Raw genomic sequence first — 26,563 nt, 5'->3', positions numbered from 1 at the left:
CACAGTATCGCCTCTTTGCAGCCACCCTGGAGATAGATGTCGGGGTTGGCGCACTCCACTGGAGTGCTGGAGGCTGGAGTTGATACTGCTCTCCAGTGATCACTCAGCAGAATACAAGATATATTGTGTTCAACTGCAGATTGCTGCAACATTCATGGACTCAGGTACTTGGACTATATTTTTTTAAGTGTCACTGTATTTTATTGCTGTCTTACATGGTTGAATGACATTAAACGAGTGTAAATTTGAAATGACAGGCAGAATAGATAAAGGAGAGGCAGAGGATTTTGTTTATTTGGATTTTCAGAAGGCCCTTCAGACAAGTTGCTGCACACGAGGCTGCTTAATAAGATGGAGCCCATGGCATTGCAGGAAAGACTGGCTGACTGGCAGGATGCTGCTGATGACTAGTGGTACTCAGGGGGTCGGCGTTGAGACCACTTCTTTTCATGTTATACATCAATGAATTGAATGGAGAAATTGATGGTTTTGTGGCCAAATTTGCAGACAATACAAAGATAGGTGGAGGGGCAGGAAGGACTCGGACAGATTAGGAGAATGGATAAAGGAGTGGCAGATAGAATACAGTGTAGGGAAGTGTATGGTCATTCACTTTGGGAGAAGGAATAAAGTCATAGGCTATTTCTAAACAGACAGCTCATCCAGAAATCGGGGTGCAAAGATACTTGCGAGTCCTCAGGCAAGATACCCTAAAAGTTAACTTGCCGGTTAAGTCAGTGGTAAGGAACTGCAATGTTAGCATTCATTTCAAAAGGACTAAAATATAAAAGCAAGGATGTAATGCCGAGGCTTTATAAGGCATTGGTCGAGACTGACTTGGGGTATTGTGAGCAGTTGCAGACCATTAGACCACAATGGATGTGCTGGCATTAGAGAAGTTCTAGGGAAGGTTCACAAGAATAATCCCAGGAATGGAAGGGTTAATGCCTGAGGTATGCTTGATGGCTTTAGCCCTGTACTCGTTGGAGTTCATAAGAATGAGGGTGGATCTCATTGAAACCTACTGAAAGTCCTAGATAGAGTGGACGTGGAATCCAACATTTTCCCAACCACTGAAGTCAGAACTATAATTTTCTGTCTTTTGCTTCCCTGCTATTCTTAAAGAGTGGAGTGACTTTGCAATTTTCCAGTCCTCTGGAACCATTTTGGAAACTCGTAATTCTTGAAAGATCATAACTAATGCTGCCATAATCTCTTCAACTATCTCTTAAAGCTGAGGTTGGCAGGTACTGAAATAGTATGTCAAAGAGTATGGTAAGACAGGAAAAAGTCTACACCTTTATTCCTTCTATCAAAATCCATGACCATACAGTTCCCTACACTGTATTCCATCTGTAAATTTGCTCATTCTCTTACTGTCTAAGGACTCCCTGCTTCCATAAAACTACCTCCCCCTCCACATATCTTCATATGGTCTGTAAAGTTGGCCACAAAGCCATCAATTGCATCGTAGAAATCATTGACATATTACATGAAAAGAAATGGTCCCAAAACTAACATTGGCAAAATACCACTAATCAGTCATTGACAGCCAACCTGAAGAGGCCTCCTTTATTCCCACCCTCTACCTCATACTAGTCAGTCAATCTTATACCTCTCCTGTTAAACCAAGGTTTTAACTTGTTAAGCAGTCTCATGGGCAGCACCTCAACAAAAATCTTTGGGAAACACAAGTGAACTACATCCACAACCTCTTCTTTACCTATCCCACCAGTTACTTCCTTAAAAAATGTCAACAGACTTGTTTGGCAAGGTTTCCCTTTAAGCAAACCATGCTGAATTCAGTCTAATTTATCATGTGCCTCCAAGTACCCCAAACTTCATTCTTAATAATGGATTCAAACAATTGCCAACCAATGAAGTCAGGTTAACCGGTCAATAATTTCCTGACATTTGCTTTTTTCTTTTCTTTGCAATCTTCCTTTCCTCTGGAAACATTCCAGAATCGTGATTCCTCAAAGATTGCTACTATTGCTTCCACTTCAGTTACCTCTTTAAGAGCTCTGGGATACGGTCCATCTCCTGTAGTAAAAGTCCTCTAGAATGCATTCACATCTTTTCTGGAATGTAGTCAACAAAAATTTTGGATTTTTGTATATTAAAGCAATGAAGAGGCACAGCTTTTGCAGAAAAAAGTGGTGGTTAGGTAAAATAAGTTAGCCACAACATTTTACAATAGTGAAAAAGCTGAATGGTCGAATGCTGACTGTATTTCTTATGTTATTGTTTTAAAAGTGGCCCTGTGAGTGTAAACACAGTAGGATCACCCATTAGTATATAAATGTAAGGGGAGAGGGAGGGGGCAGAGGGAGTGGGGGAGAGGGGAACAGGGAGGAGGGGGAAGGGGGGGTTGATGGGAGACGGGGGGAGTGGAAAAAGACCAGGGAGTGGGAGACATGGGGGGGGCAAGGTGGGTGGGGGAGACACAGTGGGAGGGCAAGGAAACCGGTGGGGGGAAGAGAGACACAGCAGAAGGGGGAGAGAGACACGGCGCAGGGGAGACACGGTGAGGAAAGAATGTGGTGGGGAAGAACATGGTGGGGGGGGAGACAGACACAGTGGAGGAGGACTGTGCAGGGCAGACGTGGTGGGGGGGCACAATGTGGAGGTAGAGGTAGAGAACCCATGTGCATTTGTGCATGTATGGAAAGGCAAAGCAACATTTCACATTAATGGCCTTTTATTTCTGATGAAGATAATCAACTTGAAACTTTAACTCTGCTTCTTCCACCAGCAATTTTTTTTTCTTTCCTTTCATATTTCCAGCACCTGGTGATAACACTATTTGTGATATAGTATTGGGTTACCTGTGTAATGTTCTAGAATGATACGCTTACTCTTCATACTAGAGTTATCCTGTTACAACACAGAGACTAGAACTACCCATTTACTTCACATACTGTACTCGATTATCCAGTTACTATATACACTCAGTTTAAATGAGGTACTCAGTTTCCTTTCATCCTGTGCTGGGTTATCCAATTCTGCTATATGCTTTGCTAGATTATACAGTTGATACACTGTGAGATTACATGATTACTTCACATTTAGTATTGCATTACTCAGTTACTGTTTGTACTAACTGAATTGGTCGTTTGAACATTGGAAGAAGAGCATGTTTTTGGAAAGTGTCTTCTGTAATCGACAAGGGAGGCCAGACACATTCTACTCACACAGCCTGATTCTGTTAAAAACAACTACATTGCAAACTGACACAATGCAGCAAACTGTAAGGCCTCCTCTATTTGAACACTGAAGAGCAACATTAACACTAGTACAACAGCCAAGCACTTCACATTGACAAATATTTCTTTAAAAAGCACAGTAACAGCAGCTTGAGGTCACATGCTGTCACTTTCACTCCAGTTTTATCGCACTAATATAGAAATACAGAATAACAAATGGGGGGGAAAGGAGACAGATGTTGAGAGAAATTTTTCAGGAAAAGAATAGATCAATTTGAAACGGTAACCTTCATATTTTTTGGACAGGGAATAGAAGTAAAACAACTTTGCATTTCATGGAAGCAGATTATCAGGGACTGGTTACAGTTTGCAAGCAGCATTATGACATTGACTATGTTTACAGCAATTTTACATTGTTAATTAAGAGAGAATTTTGCAGACATTCCTACAGAGAGAGGCAGATCTTGGACTTGAGCCCAAAGCAACAGGGAGCTCCTGACACTCAGCCAAAGGCAGACACAGATGGAAGTAATGTACAGTGCTGGGTCCGAGAAAGAGAGAGCGAGAGAGAGCAGTTGGGGGGGGGGGGGGTAAGAAATAGAGCAGGGGAACAGAAACAGAGAGCAAGGGGAAAGAAAGAGAGCAAGAAAGAGAGAGGGGGGTAGAGAGAGGGTGAGAGAAAAAGAAGGAAGATTTTTATGATTTTTTTCTTACTTACCACTCTCGCTTTTTTCAATAACATCCACTACTTCCCCTGCTTTCAGGCTAATCTCAGAATTCTCCTGCTTCTCATAGTTGGCGACTACCACATACTGATCCAAAACCATGGGCTCCGAGACAGTCTCCGAACCTGGAGTAGGGAAAAAGCAAGCTGTCAGCCAACTCGCAGCCATGACTCCTTGCAAGCGACAGACTATTCCACTTACGATAGGCCAAATCTTTAGCACCCTTCAACCAATCAGAACTCAAGTTCAGTCTACAGAATATTCCTAAAGATCTGGCCATATAGAATCTTCCTTCCACCCCCTCAGCTTCACTGCGTAACATTCAAATCTTCAGGTTCGTGTTTAAATTAAGATTTTTGGAGTTTTAATCCTGAAAGAGATGTCAGCACAGGACGCAAAATATCCACAATTCTCAATTTCAACTCACACACATAATCAGGGAGAATGCCAGCAGCCGCTAGAGAGACAGTTAAAAATAATAAACAGCCCGTCCCATCTCTCTCTGCCAAGGAGAGAGCAGAGGCAGTGTGGGGGATGAGAACACCAATGCTAATCGGCTGCTCCTAAAACCTTAAATAGAAACATATGAGTGGGACGGTCCAGGGAGGGCAAGCTGTTTACATAACAGTCAGAGACAGAAAAACTATTTCCCAGTTCTGTTATCTGATTAACTATTTTCTTATTCAATTTCACAACTCATTACTCAATGATCTGAATTATAATGAAGTCTGGTTTCATGAGGTATCAACAGTCTACTCTACCCCAACACCTCCAAATGTTGATAAATTTATCCTCGTGACTCCAAAGCTACTTTCAGCGTTACTGGGCTGTGTACATAGGGTTTTCCTGGATGCTGGTGGAAAGTATTTATCATCTCTTGACTGAATATCAATTACTGCCCGACTTCATCTACTCTCATCAAACTCCAGTTTCTACTGACGACTTCAGAGCATGCAAACCTACCTCCATACAAAGTCAAATTACCAATTATCAAAGGCCAGACAACCTAGGCATAACCACAGAGTTGAAACTTCAAAAATTCCACCTTCATTCATTCATTTCAGAAGTAGTTTAAGTTGCCTCAAAGAACTGTGAGAGGTTCTTGACACACACTGCTATCTCCACACCAGTTAAAGCACCAATATACAAGCAGTCCATAATTATGTAAGGGTTCTGTCCCTGAGTGTGGTCCATAAGCTGATTTCTGTGTCAGAAATATGTTTTTAGAGCTACCCCTTGGTAGTGTTCTACATATACTTACTATTATTATTCCTTCATTCCATCAAATATTTACTCCCATATACCTGTAATTAAACTAATTAAATATATACTGTATCCAGTCATTAATAAACATCACAAATCTTTGCATAACTGAACACAGAACGTTACAGCACAGTACAAACCCTTTGGTCCATGATGTTATGATGACCTTTTAACCTATTCTAAAATCAATCTAACCCTTCCCTCTCATATAGCCCTCTACTTTTCTATCATCCATCCTTCTATCTAAGAGTTTCTTAAATGCTCTACCATCATTCCTGGCAGTTTGTTCCACAAACCCACTAGTCTTTGTAAAGAACATCCCCCTTATACTTTTCTCCAATCATCTTATATTAGTCATTTCCGCTCTGGGAAAAGTCTCTGGCTATCCACTCAATCTATGCCTCATTATCCTATACACCTCTATCAAGATACCTCTCATCCATCTTTGCTTCAAAGGGAAAAGCACTAGCTCCCTCAAGCAATCTTCAAGGTCATGCTCTCTAGTCCAGACAGCATCTTGTAAATCTCCTCTGCACCCTCTCTAAAACTACAATATCTATCCTATAATGAAGTGATGAGAACTGAATACAAATGTTCAAGGTGAGTCATCAAGGATTTTATGGAGCTGCAACATTACATCACGGCTCTTGAACTCAATCCTATGAATGAAGGCCAACACACCATACACTTTCTTAACAAACCTATCAATTTGTTAAGAGGGATCTATGGACTATAGGGATCTATATCTAAAATCTTCCTGCTCATCCAAACTGCAAAGTTTTTTCTGCATTTCTGTACTCTGCCCTCAAATTCAACATTCAACATGAATTACTTCACATTTTTCCAGGTTGAATTTCATCTGCCACTTCTCAGGCCAACTCTGCATCCTGTCAATGTCTCAAAACCTCCATACTATCCACAACTCCACCAATCTTCATGTCATCTGCAAACTTACAACCCACCCTTCACTTCCTCATCCAAGTCAATTATAAAAATCACAAAGAGAAGGGATCCCAGAACAGATATTTGCAGAACATTGCTGGTCAACCACCTCCAGGCAGAATACACTCCATCTACTACCACCCCTGCCTGACATGGGCAAGCTATTTCTGTAAACAGCCAAGTTTCCCTGGATTTCATGTCCCCTGACTTTATGAATGAGCCTACATGGGGAACCTTATCAATAACCTTACTAAAATCTATATACACCACATCCACTGCTCTGTCTTCATTAATGTGCTTTGTCACATAAACAAAGAATCCAATCAGGATCAGAAGGCATGACCTACCCCTCACAAAGTCATGTTGATTATCCCTGATCAGACTATGTCTGTAAATCCTGTCTCTAAGAATCTTCTCCAATAATTTCCTATTACTGAAGTAAGTCTCACTGATATCTCAACTCCCTTATCAGCCGAGACTGAGAACAACAGCATTAGTAGTGAGAATGGTAAAGGTGTGGTCAAAAATGGCAGAGGAATGTTTACAGGACTACTGTGAATCAGTGGAATGAACCATTGTCAGGGATTCATAAAGATACCATGCCATCGTTGACATTATGAAGAGCTGCATGGATAAATGCATGCCTCGAGAACAAATCATCTCACAAATTGGAAGACCTTGATATAAACAGTCTTCTGAGGGCAAAATCTGAAGTGGTCAAGACCAGCAATTTAAAACCCTACAAAAAGTCCAGGTACAACCTGTGGAAGGCCATATTGAGAATGAAAAAGGAATTCCATATAATGTTCAGTATCAGATTTTTTTTAACACTGATATACACTTCATTACGTACAAGAGGTACCTAATAAAGTGGCCACTCATTGAATGTTCATGGTCTTCTGCTGCTGTAGTCCATCCACTTCAAGGCTGGGCATATTGCACATTCAGAGATGCTCCTCCGCACACCACTGTTGTAACACGTAGATATTTGAATTACTGTCACCCTCCTGTCAGCTCAAACTAGTCCGATCATTTTCCTCTGATCTCTCATTAACAAAGCATTCTTGTCCACAGAACTGCTGCTCACTGTATGTTTTACGTACATTCTCTGCAGACTGTTGTGTGTAGAAACACCCAGGAGATAAGTGGTTTCTGAGCTACTCAATCCATCTGCTTGGCACCAACAACCATTTCACTGTGAAAGTCATTCTGATCATATAAGAAATTCTTCCCCACGCTGATGTTTGGTCTGAACAACTGAATTTCTTGATCATATCGCCATGCTTTTCTGCATTTAGTTGTTGCCACATGATTGGCTGATAAGATATTTGCATTAACGAGATGTACAGGTGTACCTAATTAAATAGGTCATGAAATTTATTGCTCTGTAGCAGCTGTATGATGCAATACCCAAAAATTACTATAAATGACAATAAGGATATAAATAGATAAAGAGCTAGATTGCTAGGTAGAGCAAAATGAATGCAAACTTATGAGAGGGTGTTCATGGACCATTCAGAGATGATGGAGGCAGAAAAGCTGATACTAAAATATTGAATATGTGTTCGGGCTCCTGTACTTCCTCCTTAATGGTAGTAATGAGAAGAGGCATGTCCTGTATGGTGAGGGTCCTTCATGATGGATGCAGCTTTTTTGAAACATTGCCCTTTGAAGATATCCAAGATAATGGGGAGACTTCTGCCCATGAAAGAGATGGCAGAGAGACACACAATCAGATACATGACAGCTGTGGAATACAAATCCTTATCTCCTTGAAAGTGGCATCACATGTTGAAAGGGTGATAAAAAAGGTTCTGGTACATTGGCTTTCATAAATCAAAGTATTGAGTACAGGAGTTGGAATGTTATGTTGAAGTTGTATAGGACATTGGTGAGGCCTAATTTTGCAAATTGAGTGCAGTTCTGGCCATCTGCCTACAAGAAGGATAACAATAAGCTTGAAAGAGTACAAAGAAAAAGTACAAGAATATTGCCAGACTTGAGGACCTGAATTATAAGAAAAGGTCGAATAGGATAGGACTTTATTTCCCCATTTGAAGTAAATTTATCATCAAAGTACATATACAATTACAAGAAAAAGATGGTGAACCCTTTGCAATTACCTGTTTTTCTGCATTAATTACTCATAACGTGTGGTCTGATCTTCATCTACGTCACAATAATAGATAAACAATCTGCCTAAACTAATAACACAGAAACAATTGTACTTCTTTTCGTCAATACTGAGTACACCATTTAAACAATCACAGTCTAGGTCCAAACAAGTATGTGAGCGTCTGCGGTAATGCCTTCCACAGAAGTTATTTGGTGTTCCAATCAATAAGCTGAGATTGGAGGTATGGGTTGGAGAGGGTGTCCTGCCCTCTTAAAAAAAAGACACACGAAGTCAGATTACTGTCAGAGCCTGCTCTTCTCAAGAAACATCTGTTAATGTGCACCAGGCCTCAAACGACAATTTTCAGAGGACCTTAGAAGTAGAATTGTAGGTATGCATGAAGCTGGAAAAGGGGGGTGGGGGGGGAAGAATATGGGGTTGTGGGAGGCGGGGATGCTAACTCCCTGAAATGAGTTTTTGTAGGGTGGGATGTCTGGGATGCCCACTTGTAGGGAGAGTAGCAACAGTACTGAGTTTCCTCTATTTGTAGAGAACTTCTCTTATTGTAATCTGACGAACACTCAGGTCTTAGAAATGCTTTTTGTAGCCTTTTCCAGCTTCATGCATATCTACAACTCTACTTCTAAGGTCCTCTGAAAATTGTCGTTTGAGGCCTGGTGCACATTAACAGATGTTTCTTGAGAAGAGCAGGCTCTGACAGTAATCTATATACTTTGTTAAGTGATTTTGTCTAATCTGTAAACGAAGTTGGGTATATGCAGAAAATGTGACATTAAAATATTTACTTATATTATATTACCATGGAGTCGCATTCTATTCTATTACAACTTTAAGCAAGTCTCCAGGGAGTCTGGCCTCATCACGTAGGATATCAATAGAGTAGCTCCTTAGCAGCTAGCCAGCTAGTTTAAATAACGTTACCTATGCTAATGAACAAATGATACCTGTTAAACTCACCTCAACATGTCTTTTATATTTTAACCCACCAAGGGCAATAGAAAAGTCATTGTTTTGAGGTTGACTGTTAAGCCCGCCCACAGAGAAAACTGATAGGTCTACTTAGTACGAAAAGAGATCAGTCAGGGTGCTCCCTCTTAAAAAAAAAATCGATTTCCAGGATATTGTATATAATTTGCGGGCGTCAGGGAGCCGCTATCAATATGCAGGAGACTCCCAGAACTTCCGGGAGAGGTGGGAGAGGCAAAGATCAGACCAAAAGCACAATGTGAAATGCTGAAGGAGGTGAATAAGAACCCAAGGGTAAAAGCAAAAGACCTACAGAAATCTCTAAAACTTGCTAAAGTCTCTGTTCATGTGTCCACTATAAGAAAAACACTGAACAAGACTGGTGTTCATGAAAGGATACCATGGAGAAAGCCACTGCTGTCCAAAAAAAAACTACTGGTGCACATCTCAAGTTTGCAAAAGACCACCTGGATGTTCTAGAATGTTTCTGGGACAATGTTCTGTGGACAGATGAGACAAAAATTAAACTTTCTGGCAGAAATGCACACCGCTGTGGTTGGAGGAAAAAGGGCACTGCAACACCAAAATCTCATCCCAACTGTGAAGCATGGCGGAAGTATCATCATGGTTTGGAGCTGGACAGCTTTCAGGCATTGAAGGAATAAGGTATTGAAAATTGTATGAAGACATTTTACAGGAGAATGTCAGGGTAGCAGTCCACCACCTGAAGCTTAATAGAAGTTGAATGATGGAACAAGACAATGATCTGAAACACAAGAGTAAATCAACAACAGAATGGTTTAAAAAGAAAATTCATGTATTGGAATGGCCAAGTCAGAGTCCAGACCTTAACCTAATTGAGAAGCTGTGGTATGACCTGATGAGGGCTGTTCATGCAAAGTATCCCAGAAGTACTAATGAACTGAAACAGTTTTGTATGGAGGAATGGTCTAAAATTCCTCCTCGTCATTGTGCAAGTCTCTTCAGCAGCTACAGGAAATGTTTGGTGGAGGTTATTGCTGCTAAAAGAGGTTCTATCAGTCATTAAATACAAGAGTTCACATACTTTTTCCATCCTGGACTGTGAATGATTAAACAATGGTTCTTGTGTTCAGTAATCTCAAGAAAAGTACAATTGCTTGTGTGTTATTCGTTTCGGCAGATTCTGTTTGTCTATTATTGTGACTTAGATGCAGACCAAACCACATTTTATTAATTAATGCAAAAAGCCAGGTAATTGCAAAGAGTTCACAAACTTTTTCTTGCAACTGCAAGTCACCATATACAACCCTGAGATTCATTTTCTTGTGGGCAGACTCAATAAATCCACAATAGAATAATAACCATAAGAGAATCAATGATAGACTGAATCAAATGGGCATTCAACTAGTGTGCAAAAGGCAGCAAACTGTGCAAATATGAAAAAAATAATAAATAAACGAGTAATAATTATCGAGAACGTGAAATGAAGTGACTCATAGGTTGCAGGAACATTTCAGTGAAATTGAGTGAAGCTACCTGCTTTGATTCAAGATCCTGATGGTTGAGGTGTAATAACTATTTCTGAACATGGTGGTGTGAGTCCTGAGACTCCAGTACCTTCTTCTTGATGCCAGCAGCCAGAAGAGAGCATGACCTGGGAGGTGGGGCTCCCTGATGATGGATGTTGCTTTCCTGCCTTAATGCATGTAGATGTGCTGAATAGTGGGAAAAGATTTACCCATGATGGACTGGGCCATATCCACTATTTTTTTGTAGGATTTCCCATTCGAGGACTTTGGTGTTTCCATACCAGGTTATGATACAGCCAGTCAATATACTCTCTACCACACATCTATAGAAATTTGTTAAAGGTTAAGATGTGATGCCGAACCTTTGCAAACTCCAAAGGAAGTAGAGGCACTGCCATGTTTTCTTCATAATTGCACTTACATGCTGGGCCCATGGAGTCAGAGTCATGGAGAAGTACAGCACAGAAAAATGCCTTTGGCACACTTAGTCTGTGTCGAACCATTTAAAATACCTACTCCCATGTACTCCCATATATACACTATACCCTACTATCCATGTACCTATTCAAACTTCACTTAAACGTTGACATCGAACTCGCATGCACCACTTGTGTTGGCAGCTCACCCCAGACTCTCAAGACTCTCTAAGTGAAAATATGTTGCCTCATGTTCCCCTTAAACTTTTTACCTTTCACACTTAATCCATAACCCCAGGCTGTAGTCCTACCCAACCTCAATGGAAAAAGCCTGCTTGCATTTACCCTATCTATAGCCCTCATAATTTTGTGTACCTCTATCAAATCTCCTCTCAGTCTTTTACTTTCTAAGGAATAAAGTCCTAACCTATTCAATCTTTCCTTATAACTTAGGTCCTCCAGACAGCCAACATCCTTGTAAATTTTCTCTGTATTCTTTCAGTTTTATTTATATCTTTCCTGTAGGTAGATGACCAAAACGGCACACAATTAGACCTCCAAATTAGGCCTCTTATACAACTTCAACATAACATCCCACCTCTTATTCTCAATACATTGATTTATGAAGGCCAATGTGCCAAAAGCTTTCTTTACCAGCCTATCTACCTGTGATGCCACTTTCAATGAAATGTGGACCTGTATTTCCAGATCCCTTTGTTCTAACATTCTTCACATTCTAACATTCTACCATTCACTGTGTAAGACCTCCATTAAACCACCTGTTTTGTCTGCATTAAATTCCATCTGCCATTTTTCAGCCCATTATCCCACTTGATGCCAATACCTCTGCAGGCCATGATCGCCTTCCTCACTGTCACTACACCCCCAATCTTGGTGTCATCCACAAATCTGCTGATTCGGTTAACCACATTGTCATCCAGATCATTGATATAGACCAGGCATGGGCAAACTACGGCCCGCGGGCCATATGCGGCCCGTTAAGCTTTTTAATCCGGCCCGCAGAACTTGATGAAATTATATTAATAAACCTTGTTAACGTTTTTTCCCCGCAATTCTGGCATTTTCCCAATAGATGACGCACTCTATATACATTGACCTTTGTTGAGGTGCAGCGTATTACTCCACATTTGCGCTTTACTCTTTGTTCGGCTCGACCTATTTGTGTGAACAGGCGTTCAGTGTCATGAACATCAACAAAGCCAGCCACAGATCCAAGTTAACTGACCAACACCTCAGATCCATCCTGAGAATCGCCACAACAAAACTAAATCCAGACTTTGATGCGCTGGCTAAAAAGGGAGACCAACAACACTGTTCCCACTGAAATTAAAAATAAGTTTCTTCCTTGTGTTATGTAAAAAATGCATTTGAAAATATTTTTTTCAATAAGCCTTACATGTTACATGTCATTTCTGTTAAGTGATGGACATGAGTAGTGCGCAGGTGCACGTACGTTCTCAAAATAAAAAATGCGCTCCAGATCAAATAACGCGCTCCGCATACTGGCGTGCTGTCACTGTTCTGTCTTTGTGCTGGTCGTTGTTGAGTTTTGGCACAGGGGACAATTGAATAAGAAGGAGCAGGACAAGTAGACCTGCATCTCCTACCGTTTTTGAAATAAAGACAGTCAGGAGGAGAGTGATGATGATAATATCTTGAAGGATAACAGAATTTTCAGTGCTTTAAAATAATAACTGTTACTATTAAAAAAAGCTGTATTTTATTCGTTTAATTTTCAGTGTTTTAAAAGTCATTTCAATAAATAGCTAAATACCATGGGACTTCAAAGACAGATATTTTGTTGTAATGCATTTGTTCATTTTCAATTGAAATTAAAGCACATGTTTTCTACATATCCCATGATATTTTATTTTCTCTTATGAGGTGTATTACCAAAACACTCCGTCCATCTGCTCCTGGTCCGGCCCCCCCTGTCAAATTTTAGAACCCTTTGTGGCCCACAAGTCAAAAAGTTTGCCCACCCCTGATATAGACGATAACAACAAAGCACTGATCTCTGCAGCACATCACTAGTCACAGCCCTCCAGTTAGAGGCCATCATCTACTACCACTCAGTGGCTTCTCCCACAAAGTCAATGTCTAATCCAATTTACTACCACATCTTGAATACGAAGCAAGTGAACCTTCTTGACTAACCTCCCATGCAGGACTTTGTCAAATGCTTTGTTAAAGTCCATGTAGACAACATCTACTGCCTTGCCCTCATCCACTTTTCTGGTAACTTCCTCGAAAAAACTAAGATTGGTTGACATGACCTACCATGCACAGGGCAATGCTGACTATCCTTAAGCAGTCCATGTCTATCCAAATACTGGTCCCTTAGAATACCTTCCAATAATTTTCCCACAATTGAGGTCAGACTCATTGACTTATAATTTCCTGCTTTATGTTTAGAATCTTTCTTAAACAGTGGAACAACACTGGCTTTCCTCCAATCCTCTGGTATCTTTCCTGTCACTAAGGATGATTTAAATATCTCTGCTAGGGTCTTGTCTGGTCCTGGGGATTTAATCACCCTGATTTGCCTCAGGATAGCAAGCACTTCCTCCTCTGTAATCTGCACAGGGTCCATGAAGTTGATGCCACTATGCCTCACTTCTATAGGCTCCGTGTCGACCTCCTGAATAAATATAAATGGAAAAAAAAATTTAAGATCTTACCCATTTTAGCTCCACACATGGATTACAGTTCTGATCTTCCAGAGGACTAATTTTGTCCTTTGCAATCCTTTTGCTCTTAACATATCTGCAGAATCCCTTGGGATTCTCCTTCACCTTGACTGCTAGAACTTAATTCTTTCTTTTAGCCCTCCTGATTTCTTTCTTAAAGTGTTCTCTTGCATTTCTTATACTCTATAAGCACCTCATTTGTTCTTACCTGGCTATATCTGCTATGCACCTTTTTGTTTCTTAACCAAGACCTTAATATCTCTTGAAAACCAAGTTTCCCTATATTTTTTATCTTTACCTTTTATTCTGATAGGCACATACAAGCTTTGTACTCTCAAATTGCACTTCTGAAAGCCTCCCACTTACCAAGTCATTTCTGATGGCATCAAATTGGCCTTTCTCCAATTCAGAATCCCAATTGCAGACCCCAGATCTATCAGTTTGCGTATTTGCTTTAAAACTAATGGCATTGTGGTCATTAGACTGTGTTCCTCTGTACAAATATCTGTCATCTGCCCCATCTCATACTCTAATAGCAGACCCAGTAACACTCTCGTTGGGAACTCTACGTACTCCTAAACACATGACAAGCTCTATCCCATTAAAATTAAAAATCACCTACTATAACAACCTCATGTTTCTTGCAACAGTCTGAACTCTCAACAAATTTACTCCTCTAAATCCCTAGGACTGTTGGGTGGTGTGTAGTATAGCCCTATTAACATAGTCATACTTTTCTTATTTCTCAGTTCCACCCATAATGCTTCACTAAACTAGTTCTCCAGTCTGTCCTGACAGAGCACTGCCATGACATTTTCCCTGACTATTAATGTCACCCCTCCTCCCACTGTCAAATCCAAAACAACTGGCTCCCTGGAATACTGAGCTGCCAGTCCTGCCGCTCCTGCAATCAAGTTTTACCAATGGCTACAATGTTAATAATTCCAGGTGTTGATCCATGCCAAGCTCATCTGCCTTTCCTATGATACTTTTTGCATTGAAATATATGCAGCTTAGGATATTAGTCTCACCATGCACAATCTTTTGATTCTGGACTTTGTCTGAAGCCTTACCAACATCTGTTTCCACAACCTCTCCACTAATTGTTCTGGCACTCTGGTTCCCATCCCCCTGCAACACTAGTCTAAATCCCACTGTACAGCACCGGCAAACCTTCCTGCTAGGATATTAGACCCCATCCAGTTCAGGTACAAACATCTCTTCTGTACAGGTCCCACCTTCCCTAGAAGACAACCCAATGATCCAAAAATTCCCTCCCTCCTACACAAGTTCCTCAGCTACATGTTAAACTGTATAATCTTCGTATTCCTGGCTTCAGTAGCATGTGGCACAGGTAGCAATCCTGAGATCACAACCCTGGAGGTCCTGCCCTTTAACTTAGCACCTAACTCCTTGAATTTCCTTTGCAGTACCTCATCATTCATCATACCTATGTCATTGTTAGCTACATGGACCATGACGTCAGGCTGTTCACTCCCCCAATTGAGAATGCTGAGGATTCAATCCGAGATATCCCAGACCCTGGCACCCAGGAGGCAACATACATCAGTCTAGGTATTATCTTCATTACTATACCCTTCAGTATTAATCAACAAGCTGCAAAACCTCAGCTTTTGTACTTCTGTCTGCAAGTAGATCCTTGTCTTTCTTATTGAGAAAGCACAGTCAATGTGGATCAGTGATAATATCTCCTTCAGACTGACAATCCACACAGGCGTACCACAAGGATGCTGCTTAGACCATTACTCTACTCCCTCTCACTCATGGCTGTGTGGCTAGCCACAGCTTAAACTCTCTGATCTATAAATTCTCTGATGACACCACTGCTGTTGGCAGAATCTCAAATGGCGATGAGATGTACAAAAGTGAGATAAATCAGTTGGTTGACCGGTGTCACAACAACAACCTTGCACTCATTGTCATAAAGTCCAACAAATTAATTGTGGATTTCAGGATTGAGCAGCATCAAGTTCCTGGGCATCAACATCCCAGAGAATCAATCTTCAGCCCAACAAATTTATCAGAATCGACTTCTAGTAAGATGGCGATTGTTTAGTTGCTCTGAACTTTTGCTCCATTATTCTTCTTACCTTTGCACTATATGTCTCCCTTCTTAAACCTTAGTTAGGTATTTTATTAGTTCTCTTTTACCTGCCTGCGAACACATCTATCTTATAATGGCTACCAAAAGTACTAAAACCGGGAAAAAGGAGACTTCTACGGGTTTGCCGGCTGCCATTCTCGCTGTTTTGGTACAACATCAACAAGATACTTTAATGGATTTTAGAACTGAATTTAGAACTTCTTTCAACCAGCTGAATGTCAAATTGGATCAGATTAATGCTAGAGTGGATGAACATGCTGAACATTTATCTCGCATTGACGTAACTTCTGAAGATTTAAAACGCCGTGTTCAATATCTTGAAACTCTCTGTTCCAACCTAGAGGAGAAGAACAGTAAACTTTTTTCCAAAATGGTGGATCTTGAAAATCGGAGCAGACGTTGCAATCTACGAATTCTTGGTTTGCCAGAGGCCACCGAAAAGGGCTCTCCCATTGAATTTTTTTCTAAGTTTCTCTGTGAGATTTTTGGGAAAGAATTTCTTCCGACTCCACCTGAGCTTGAAAAGGCACACAGGATTTACGTTCCTTGAGCAATTCTGGGTTCCCGCCCACGGCCGATTATTTTATGCTTTCATCAATACCAGGTGAAAAACCGTTTGATGATGGAGGCACGCCGCAGAGGTACTTCTGCTTTTCAAAATACGGTCATTCATTTTGTGGAAGATTTTGCCCTCCAGGTTCTGAAGATGCGTGCTGAGCTTAAAGGTGTAATGAAAGTGCTTTTTGATCGCGGATTCAGACCCTCTCTCCGAAATCCAGCCGATCTTCGAATTACACTTACTACTAGAGATTATAAGTGGTTTAAATCAGTGAAGGAGGCTGAGGCGTTTGTTGGAAGTCTTCCAGCCACCTCATCTTCTTCGGAACCGGCCTGACCTTCTAAAATGGTTGATAAGTACTTCTCGAAGTAAAACTATTTTTTCCGAACTCAGACTTTACTTGAATAATTCAGTCATTATCTATTGAAACTCTAAGGTAGGGGTATCAAACTCATTTTAGGTCACAGGCCGGATTGGGCAAAATGCAGCTTCATGCGGGCCAGATCAGTCGGGCGCATGCGAACGCAGCTTTCATTGCCTCCATTTTTTCAGCCTGTTCTCATGTGTCTCAGTCTCTGCTATAACTACAAAGTGTTTCACTTCACAAATTCCATTTCTTATGAAGAAGACTGCTGAGCAAGCATTATTTTTATGATTGGTATTAACTTACAATCATAGGCTTCATATAGCCAAGCCATTAATAATTAAAATAATAGATCTATCTAAAATGATCTCTCGGGCCGAATATGGCCTGTGGGCCTTGAGTTTGACACTTATGCTCTAAGGGCTGTAGTCAATCTCTCCCTGGACTTGGTGCGTTTTTTCTAAATAGATAATCTAAGTTTAATGTTTCCTGCGAACTTTTAGATTTTACCTGTGTAATCTATTTTATTTTTGTATAACCTTATCTATAGAGAACTACAATTGTCTTTAACTTGTTTTGGAGGCTTGGAGTTTTTATTGAAGGCCTCCCTGTTGGTTGATTCATAGTTTTTTTTTTCTGTAAATGGTTAATAAGGACTCTATTTGAATTTTATAATTTCCCCCTTTTCTCCCTCCCTTTTTTTTCTTTTAATCTTTTATAATTTTTCGCGGGTAGGTTAGTTTTAGTTTTCTTCTGATTTTCTTTGTATTAAGTTTTATACTTCTGTTGAAGTTGTTCCTATTTGTAATTCTGTTTTCTAGTGCATAAATTAGTTATTATTTGCTATATTATTTATACGGAACTTCTGTTAACGACACAGAACTGGAAGTCATACTTGGGTTAATTTTTTTGGTAGAGCTAGCTGCTTTTTTAGGTAGCCGTCTAATTTTGGGTTGCGGGGGGTTCTCCAGTTCCAACACTACTCACTGTTTCTTTTGTTTTCCTTTGTTATTCAGGACATGTCTCTGTTTTGATTCTATGTTTACATTTTTTGCTCCCAGACTGTTTGATTACTGCTTGATTTTTTATATGCCTGCTACCTTCTATGCACTAACAATTGATAATGGTTAATTCACTTAAATTTGTGAGCTGGAATGTAAAGGGATTGAATCATCCTGTTAAAAGAAGGAAGGTCTTCTCGCATATTAAACAACTCAAAGCTGACATTGCTTTCCTTCAAGAAACTCATATTCGTAGTTTTGATCATTCTCGGCTTCTGTCAAAGTGGGCGGGTCAGCATTTTCATTCATCCTTTGCTGCCAAAGCTAGGGGGGGTCTCCATCCTTATTAATTCAAATATTCCTTTTCAACTCCATAATAAGATATCTGATACAAATGGCCATTTTATTATTGTTTCTGGTAAATTTTACAATACTAAAGTTGTACTAGCAAACCTGTATGCTCCCAATTTTGATGATGTTAATTTTTTTGAAGGTTTTTTCTCCTCACTACCAGATTTAAACTCATACTCTCTTATACTGGGTGGCGATTTCAATTGATGGTTAGATCCCAATTTGGATCGATTGTCCTCTGTTACTAGACTACCTACTAAATCTGCCTTAGCTATTCACTCTTTTCTTTCTAATTATGGTATCTCTGATATATGGTGTTTCCTTCATCCTACTGAGAGAGACTATTCTTTTTTTTCACATGTTCACCATACCTTTACTAGAATTGACTACTTTTTACTCGATAATCAACTTATTCAATTTGTCTATTCTTGTGACTGTCAGAGTATACTGATTTCTGACCATGCCCCAATTACCTTGTCTTTAAATTTTCCTGGTCTCCCTCAGAGGAATAAACACTGGCGTTTTGACTCAACGTTATTATCCGATGATGATTTTCTATAATTTGTTAAGGATCAGATAACCTTTTATTTTAACACCAGTACATCATCTGAAATGTCATCCCAGATTGTCTGGGATGCTATGAAAGCATATTTGAGGGGTCAAATAGCCTCCTATACAGCAAATCTTAATAGAAAGTCCTGTGCAGATCGATTAGACCTCATTAATCAGATTAAAGAATTGGATCAACTGTATGCTCAAACTAAGAACCCTGAATTATACAAGAAGCATGTAGAACAAACTAAATTTAATCTCCTGTCTACTCAACCTGTCGAACGCCAGCTTCTTGAAAGTAAGAGTCGCTTCTATATTCATGGTGACAAATCTGGTAAACTTCTAGCCAATCAGCTGAGGCGTTCCAAAGCCAAACAACATATTACAACGATCCGGAAGGAGAATGGAGACTTTACATCGGATCACTTAGAAATCAATGATGCATTTAAAAATTTCTATTCTCAACTTTATTCCTCTGAATCTTTGAATGACTGTATCTTTGTTGATTATTTTTTAAATAATCTGAATATTCCTTCGCTTTCATCTGATTTTAAAGCCAAACTTAATGCACCTATATCATCAGAAGAAATATCTTTTGCAATTTCTGCATTGTCTTCAGGGAAATCTCCTGCACCCAAGGGGTTCCCCGTAGAATTTTATAAATCATTCTCTTCACTTCTTTCCCCTCAGTTATTCTCAGTATTATCTGACTTGCTTAATTACGGTAAATTGCCACCCTCTTTTAATGAGGCATCTATTATTCTTTTATTAAAAAAGGGTAAAGACCCAACAGAGTGTTCCTCGTATAGGCCGATTTCTTTGCTTAATGTTGATGTTAAAATCTCGGCCAAAGTTTTGGCTTATAGATTAGAAACTGTTATTCCCTCTATTATTTCTGATGATCAAACTGGTTTTATTAAAAACCGTCTTCCTTTTTTTAACATTCCGTGTTTATTTAACATTTTATATTCATCTCCAACTGGGATTCCTGAATGTGTTATTTCCCTCGATGCTGAGAAAGCATTTGATCCTATAGAGTGGAACTACCTTTTTGCAGTTTTAGAAAAATTTGACTTCGGTCAAAGGTTTATCTCTTGGATCAAATTGCTGTATTTGTGTCCTACTGCCTCGGTTTTAACTAATTTTCAGAAATCCCAGTTATTTAACCTCAAACGTGGCACCCGTCAGGGATGCCCTTTAAGTCCCTTTCTCTTTGATTTGGCTATAGAACCTTTGGCGATAGCATTTCGAAATTGTCCTGAATTGACCAGGATTTGGAGAGGGGGTGTTGAGCATAAAGCTTCTCTTTATGCTGATGACTTATTACTTTTTCTTTCAAATCCATCTACATCCTTACCTCCAATGTTTTCACTTCTTGATCAGTTTAGCCAATTCTCTGGCTATAAACTTAATTTACATAAGAGCGAACTTTTCCCAATTAATAAAGAAGCACAAGAATTAACATTTCGTAATCTCCCTTTTAAAGTAGTTCATAATCAATTTACTTATCTTGGGATTACAGTCACAAGGAAGTTTAAAGATCTCTTTCGTGAAAATTTTGCCAATCTTTCATATACTATAAAACAGAGTCTGTTACAATGGTCACCTCCATGTCTTTGGTAGGTCGTATTAATGTTGTTGAAATGTATGTTCTCCCTAAACTTTTATATTTATTTCAATCAATCTCAATTTTTATTCCTAAATCCTTTTTTGATTCCTTAGACTATTATTTTGTCATATCTGTGGAAGAATAAGCACTCTAGAATTAATAAAGTTTATCTCCAAAAATCTAAAAAAAGAGGGTGGCATGGCTTTACCTAACTTTCATTTATATTATTGGGCAGCCTATATACGTTGTGCTACCTTTTGGTCTTTTTTCCATGGCCAATCCGAGTGCCCTAATTGGGTGGCAATGGAGTTGAGTTCCACTAAAGATTTATCTATCTCTGCACTTCTTGGCTCTGTACTCCCTAGTAGTTTGTCCAGATTAATTGTTAATCCTCTTGTTAGACACACTTTGCGTATATGGGCACAGTTTAGGAAATTTTATGGTTTCCATGGTTTTTCCTTTTCTAGCCCTATCTTAGATAATCACCTTTTTTTTTACCTACTATGTATGATTCAGCATTCCATGATTGGTATAGGAAGGGCATTAGACATTTTGAAGATCTTTTTATTGGTAATCGCTTCGCATCTTTTCAACAGCTCTCTGCTAAGTTCAATCTGCCCAATGCTCATTTTTTTAGATATCTCCAAATTAGACACTTTATTAATCCTTTTTTTTTAAATAATTTTTTATTGCATTTTTAAATGATTACAAAGTATGAAAAAACAATGTATATAACCCATACTTTATTAATCCTTTAATTCCTAACTTCCCTGAAATGCCTGAGAAAAATGTTATGGATTTCTTTCTTTCTATTAATCCACTAGGTAAAGGTTTAATATCATTTATTCGTGATAAATTAGCATCCTTACGGCGTGCCCCTGTGGATAAAATTAGAATGGCTTGGGAGCATGATTTAAATATCTCCTTATCTGATGAGACTTGGGACTCGATTCTCAAATCGGTTAATTCAACCTCTCTTTGTGCTCGCCATTGCCTTTTACAGTTTAAGATTGTTCATAGAGCCCATATGTCTAAATCTAAACTATCTCAATTTTACCCTATTAGTCCTCTTTGTGATAAACGCAAAAGGGGCGAGGCCTCTCTCATTCATATGTACTGGTTTTGTCCTAGCTTGGAGAAATTTTGGAAAGATGTCTTCATAACATTATCTTATATTCTGAATCACCACCTGGAACCTAACCCTTTAATTGCTTTGTTTGGTTTTTTTGGGTGAGACAGATTTATGTCTGAGTTCGACTAAGTGTCGAATATTATCTTTTGCTTCTCTCCTGGCTAGACATTTAATCCTCCTTAGATGAAGAAATGTTGCCCCGCCCACACATGCTCAATGGCTTAATGATATTATGTCCTGCTTAGACCTTGAAAAAATTCATTATTCAGTTCTTAATTCGGATACAAAGTTCCATAAGGTCTGGGGACCTTTTATTGAGTACTTTCATAACCTTCCTCTTAACTAAGGTTTTTTTTTTCGGTCCCTTGCTTTCAGTTCCTATTTTTTTGGTAGTAGGCATTAATATCTTCTGTTGCTAAGTGTATTTACAGTTTTGGGGGTTTGAATGTCCTGATTTATACTCTCTATATTGTGCTGTGGTTGGTCTGGAGTTCTTTTTTGTTGTGGGGCTTGGGGAGGATACTAATTTTACATATCTTCAATTTGGGTGCTTTCTCAATTATCTTTTGTATTATATTATTATTGTATGTTTATTTTTGCACTGTATTAATGTTCTTCATTTTGATCTGGAGGTTTTTTTTATCTGTAGCGATGTAGAAAATGTATAAAAAAACCAACTAAAAAAAACAAATTTATCAGAATCAGGTCTAATATCACTGGCAGATGTCATGAAATTTTGTTAACTATACAGCAACAGTACAATGAAATACATGATACATAAATAGAGAAAAATAACTGAGTTATATTAAGTATTACAGTAAACGTTTATTGTAGAGATTAAGTTAAAATAAGTCACACAAAGACACAAATAAAAATTTTAAGGTAGTGTTCATGGGTTCAATGTCCATTTTGGAATCAGATGGCAGAGGGGAAGAAGCTGTTACTGAATTGCTGAGTATGTGCCTTCAGGCTTTTGTACCTCCTTCTTGATGGTAACAGTGTGAAGAGGGCATGTCCTGGGTGGTGGGGATCCTTAATGATTGACGCCACCTTCCTAAGGCACTGCTCCTTGAAGATTTCTTGGGTACAATGGAGGCTAGCACCCAATAATGGAGCTGACTAATTTTACAAGTTTCTGCAATTTACTAACAACATGAAGATGGCGCTGTTTATGGTGGCTGTGTTGCGAGCTCCGTTCCAAATCTATAGTATACTGCTAATTTCTACGATTTTCTTACCATTTTCTGTTCAAGTCACATCAGATATGATAGACTGACCCTTCTGAACTTCAGAAAGATGGCATTTACCCACTATGTGCCGCCTTTTCTACACTGGGATCCCCTGCTTGTGCAATCGATAGGAGACTCATCTCTTACACTGCCACTACCTCGAAAGAAGCGTCGGAGGGAGGGAGAAGGACATCCTGGTGAGGCTGAGACAGTGTGCAAATCAGCCGCTGCTCCTTACATACTCCTGGCTAACATTCAGTCCCTGGACAATAAGCTGTGTGAACTGAGAGCCAGAATCTCCTATCAGTGGGAAACAAAGGAATACCACATTTTGTGCTTCATGGAGACCTGGTTGATGGAGGAGACACCAGATTATGCCATCAAGCCCTCTGGATTCTCTCTGTTCTGGGCAGACAGCTCAAAAAACCTTACTGAGAAGAGTAAGGAGGTGGGGTATGCTTCATGGTCAACAATGCTTTGTGCGACCCCCAGAATGTGCATGCACTCAAATCCTTTTGTTCCCCAGAACTGGAATACCTATGCTGCTGTGCAGACCTTACTGGCTGCCCAGGGAGTTCACAGCTGTTATCATCACAGAAGTGTACATTCTGCCGTAGGCTGATACTGACCTAGCTCTCAAGAAACTGTTAGAAATCATCAACATGCTGGAGACTGCACACACAGAGGTTGCCTTCATCGTCGCTGGTGACTTTAATTAAGCATTGCTGATGAAAGTCTCTCCGAAGTTTTGTCAGCACATCCAGGTGAGCATTCATGGAGTTAAGATACTTAACCACTGTTACACTCTCTTCCGCAACCCTTACAAAGCTCTCCATCGCCCAGCTTTTAGAAAATCAGATCACTCTTTGATCCTGTTTCTGCCAACGTACAGGCAGAAGCTGAAACAAAGTGGCCATAGTTAAAACCGTTTACTGTTGGTCCGACCAATCGGCCTCCATGCTGCAGGACTGCTTCGATGACGTCAACTCGAATGTCTTCCATGATGAGAATGTCTCCTGGTCACGGATGGAGTCACGTGCTTCATTCAAAAGTGCATCGATGATGTTGTCGTCCCCCCCCCCCCCCCCCACCACCCCAGAGTCAGTCAGGTTCTTCCCGAACCAGAAACCCTGGATCAATAGTTCCATGCCAGCAGCACTTCCAGCGTGACGTCAAGCTTACATCGCTGGTGATCAGCTGGAGCTCAAGAAAATCAGCTATGATCTGTGCAAAGCTATCAAGGCTGCAAAACAACAATATAAGGACAAGACTGAATCAGGATTCACAATGAATAGAACACGTGACTTGTGGTTTGCTGCCCTTGCCATCGCAGACTTCAAAGCCAAACATTGTGGTGCTGCCACCATCGCGGCCTCTCCCCCAGATGAGCTCATTTGCTTTTATGCTCAGTTTGATGTCACTAACTGAGTCTCTGAGGAAAGCCACTGCTACAACCTGCAACCTGGTTATCTCTGAGGCTGAGGTACGCAGAGGTTTCGAACAAGTGGACAGTTGCAGGCTGCGGGACCAGACGGCATCCCAGGGTGGGTACTCAGGATATACGCAGCACAACTGGCAGGTGTGTTTACAGACATTTTTAATCTCTCCCTCTCCCAGTGTAGAGTGCCCTCCTGCCTCAGATTATCCACCATTGTCCCTGTACCAAAAAAGACCAAGGTAACATTCCTGAGTGACTGGCGTCCTGTTGCACTCACTTCAGTAATAAGCAAACACTTTGACAGGCTGGTCAAGGATTACATCTTCAGCTTGCTACCACCGAAACTGGGCTCCCTACAGTTCGCCTACTGACACAACCTATCGACAGGTGACACAATAGCCACTGTTCTACATACCGTCCTTATACATCTGGAGAAGGAGGATGTGAGAATGCTGTTCTTGGACTAGCGTTCAGCATTCAACACCATAGTTCCATCCAGGCTCGACAAGAAGCTCAGAGACCTAGGCCTTAACCCTGCCTTGTGCAGCTGGATCCTGGACTTCCTGACAGATTGCTAACGGGTGGTAAGAGTGGGCTCCCTTACCTCCACCCCTATGACTCTCAATACAGGAGCCCTTCATAGCCTACATTGATTAGCCTAATCTCAAACAATAACGAGGTGGCCTACAGGGAAGAAGTCATCTCTCTGTCACAGTGGTGTCAAGAAAACAACCTCTCCCTCAATGCTGCAAAAACAAAGGAGCTGGTTGTGGACTACAGGAGGAATGGAGACGGGCTAACTCCTATTGACATCAATGGATCTGGGGATGAGAGGGCAAACAGCGTTAAGTTCCTCGGCATCCACATCACCGAGGACCTCACGTGGTCTGTACACACCAGCTGTGAGGTGAAAAGGCACAAGAGCACCTCTTTCACCTCAGATGGTTGAGGAAGTTTGGTATGTGCCCCCAAATCCTAAGAACTTACTACAGGGGCACAATTGAGAGCATCCTGACTGGCTGCATCACTGCCTGGTATAGGAACTGTGCCTCCCTTAATTGTAGGACTCTGCAGAGAGTGGTGTGGACAGCATCTGTAGTTGTGAACTTCCCATGATTCAGGACTTTTACAAGGACAGGTGTATAAAAAGGGCCCAATGGATCACTTGGGGACCCAAGTCATCCCAACCACAATCTATTCCAGCTGCTACTATCTGGGAAACAGCACCGCAGCATAAAAGCCAGGACCAACAGACCCTGGGACAGCTTCTCCACCAGGCCAGACTGATTAACTCACGCTGATTCGAGTGTACTCTATATTACATTGACTGTTCTAAATTACTAAGATTGCAAATTGCACATACAGACAGAGACATAATGTAAAGATTTTTACTCCTCATGTACATTAAGGATACAAGAAATAAAGTCAATTTAATTCTTGTGCAGTAGCACTCCCCTCATATGAGACGGTGCTGCAATCTGGCAGAATACTCTTTCCTCAAACTCCTAATGAAATTTAGCCACTGCCTTGCTTTCTTTATAACTGCATGAATATGTTGCATCCAGATTAGATCCTCAGAGATATTGATACCCAAGAACTTGAAATTGCTCACTCTCTCTACTTCGGATCCCTCTATTTCCCTCACCTTACCCTTTCTGAATTCCAAACTCAGTTCTATGTGATGTAATCTCAAAGAAGGCATGTATGCAGCTCTACATCATTAGGAGTCTGAGGAAATTTGGTAGGTAATCAAAAAGCTATAGATGTATGGTGGAGATCATCTTAACTGGTTGCATCACCAACTGGTATGGAGCCTCTACTGCATAGGATTGCAAGGAAGTGCAGAGGGTTGTAGTCTCAGCCAGTTCTATCACAGGCACAACCTTCTCCACCATCAAGAGCATCATCAAGAGGGAACACCTCAAGAAGGTGGCATCCATTATTAATTACCCTTACCATCCAGGACAGGCATTCTTCACATTACTATCATCAGGGAAGAGCCTGAAGACAGACACACACATTTTAGGAATAGTCTTTTCTTCTCTGCCATCATGACACAAGATTCTGCAGATGCTGGAAATCATGAGCAACACACATAAAGTGCTGGAGGAACTCAGCAAGTCAGACAGTATCTATGGAGAGAAATGAACATTCAATGTGTCGGGTCAAAACCTTTCACTATTTTTGATGAAGGTCCTCGGCTTTAAACTTCGATTGTTTATTCCTCTCCAATAGATACTGCCTGACTTACTGAATTTCATAGGATATGCCACAGAATCTAGGAGCACTGCAACACAGAAGCAGGTCCTTCAACACATCTAGTCTG

At 40.4% G+C, this 26,563-nt stretch overlaps 1 protein-coding gene across 4 annotated transcripts in view; it reads right to left on the bottom strand.

The window, feature by feature from the left end:
- The window catches only part of sh3pxd2aa (SH3 and PX domains 2Aa), a 322,252-nt gene that overhangs the window by 112,054 nt on the left and 183,635 nt on the right, over nt 1–26,563 (bottom strand). For all 4 annotated transcript variants that reach the window (XM_059947263.1, XM_059947261.1, XM_059947262.1 and 1 more), the window contains one exon: nt 3,925–4,056. In XM_059947263.1, the coding sequence (XP_059803246.1) occupies nt 3,925–4,056 (132 nt within the window). The remainder of the gene's footprint in view (nt 1–3,924; nt 4,057–26,563) is intronic.

The sequence above is a fragment of the Hypanus sabinus genome, chromosome 22 (assembly GCF_030144855.1).
Source record: "Hypanus sabinus isolate sHypSab1 chromosome 22, sHypSab1.hap1, whole genome shotgun sequence".
Lineage (NCBI taxonomy): Eukaryota > Metazoa > Chordata > Chondrichthyes > Myliobatiformes > Dasyatidae > Hypanus > Hypanus sabinus.
This window is presented reverse-complemented; position numbering and strand designations above follow the sequence as displayed.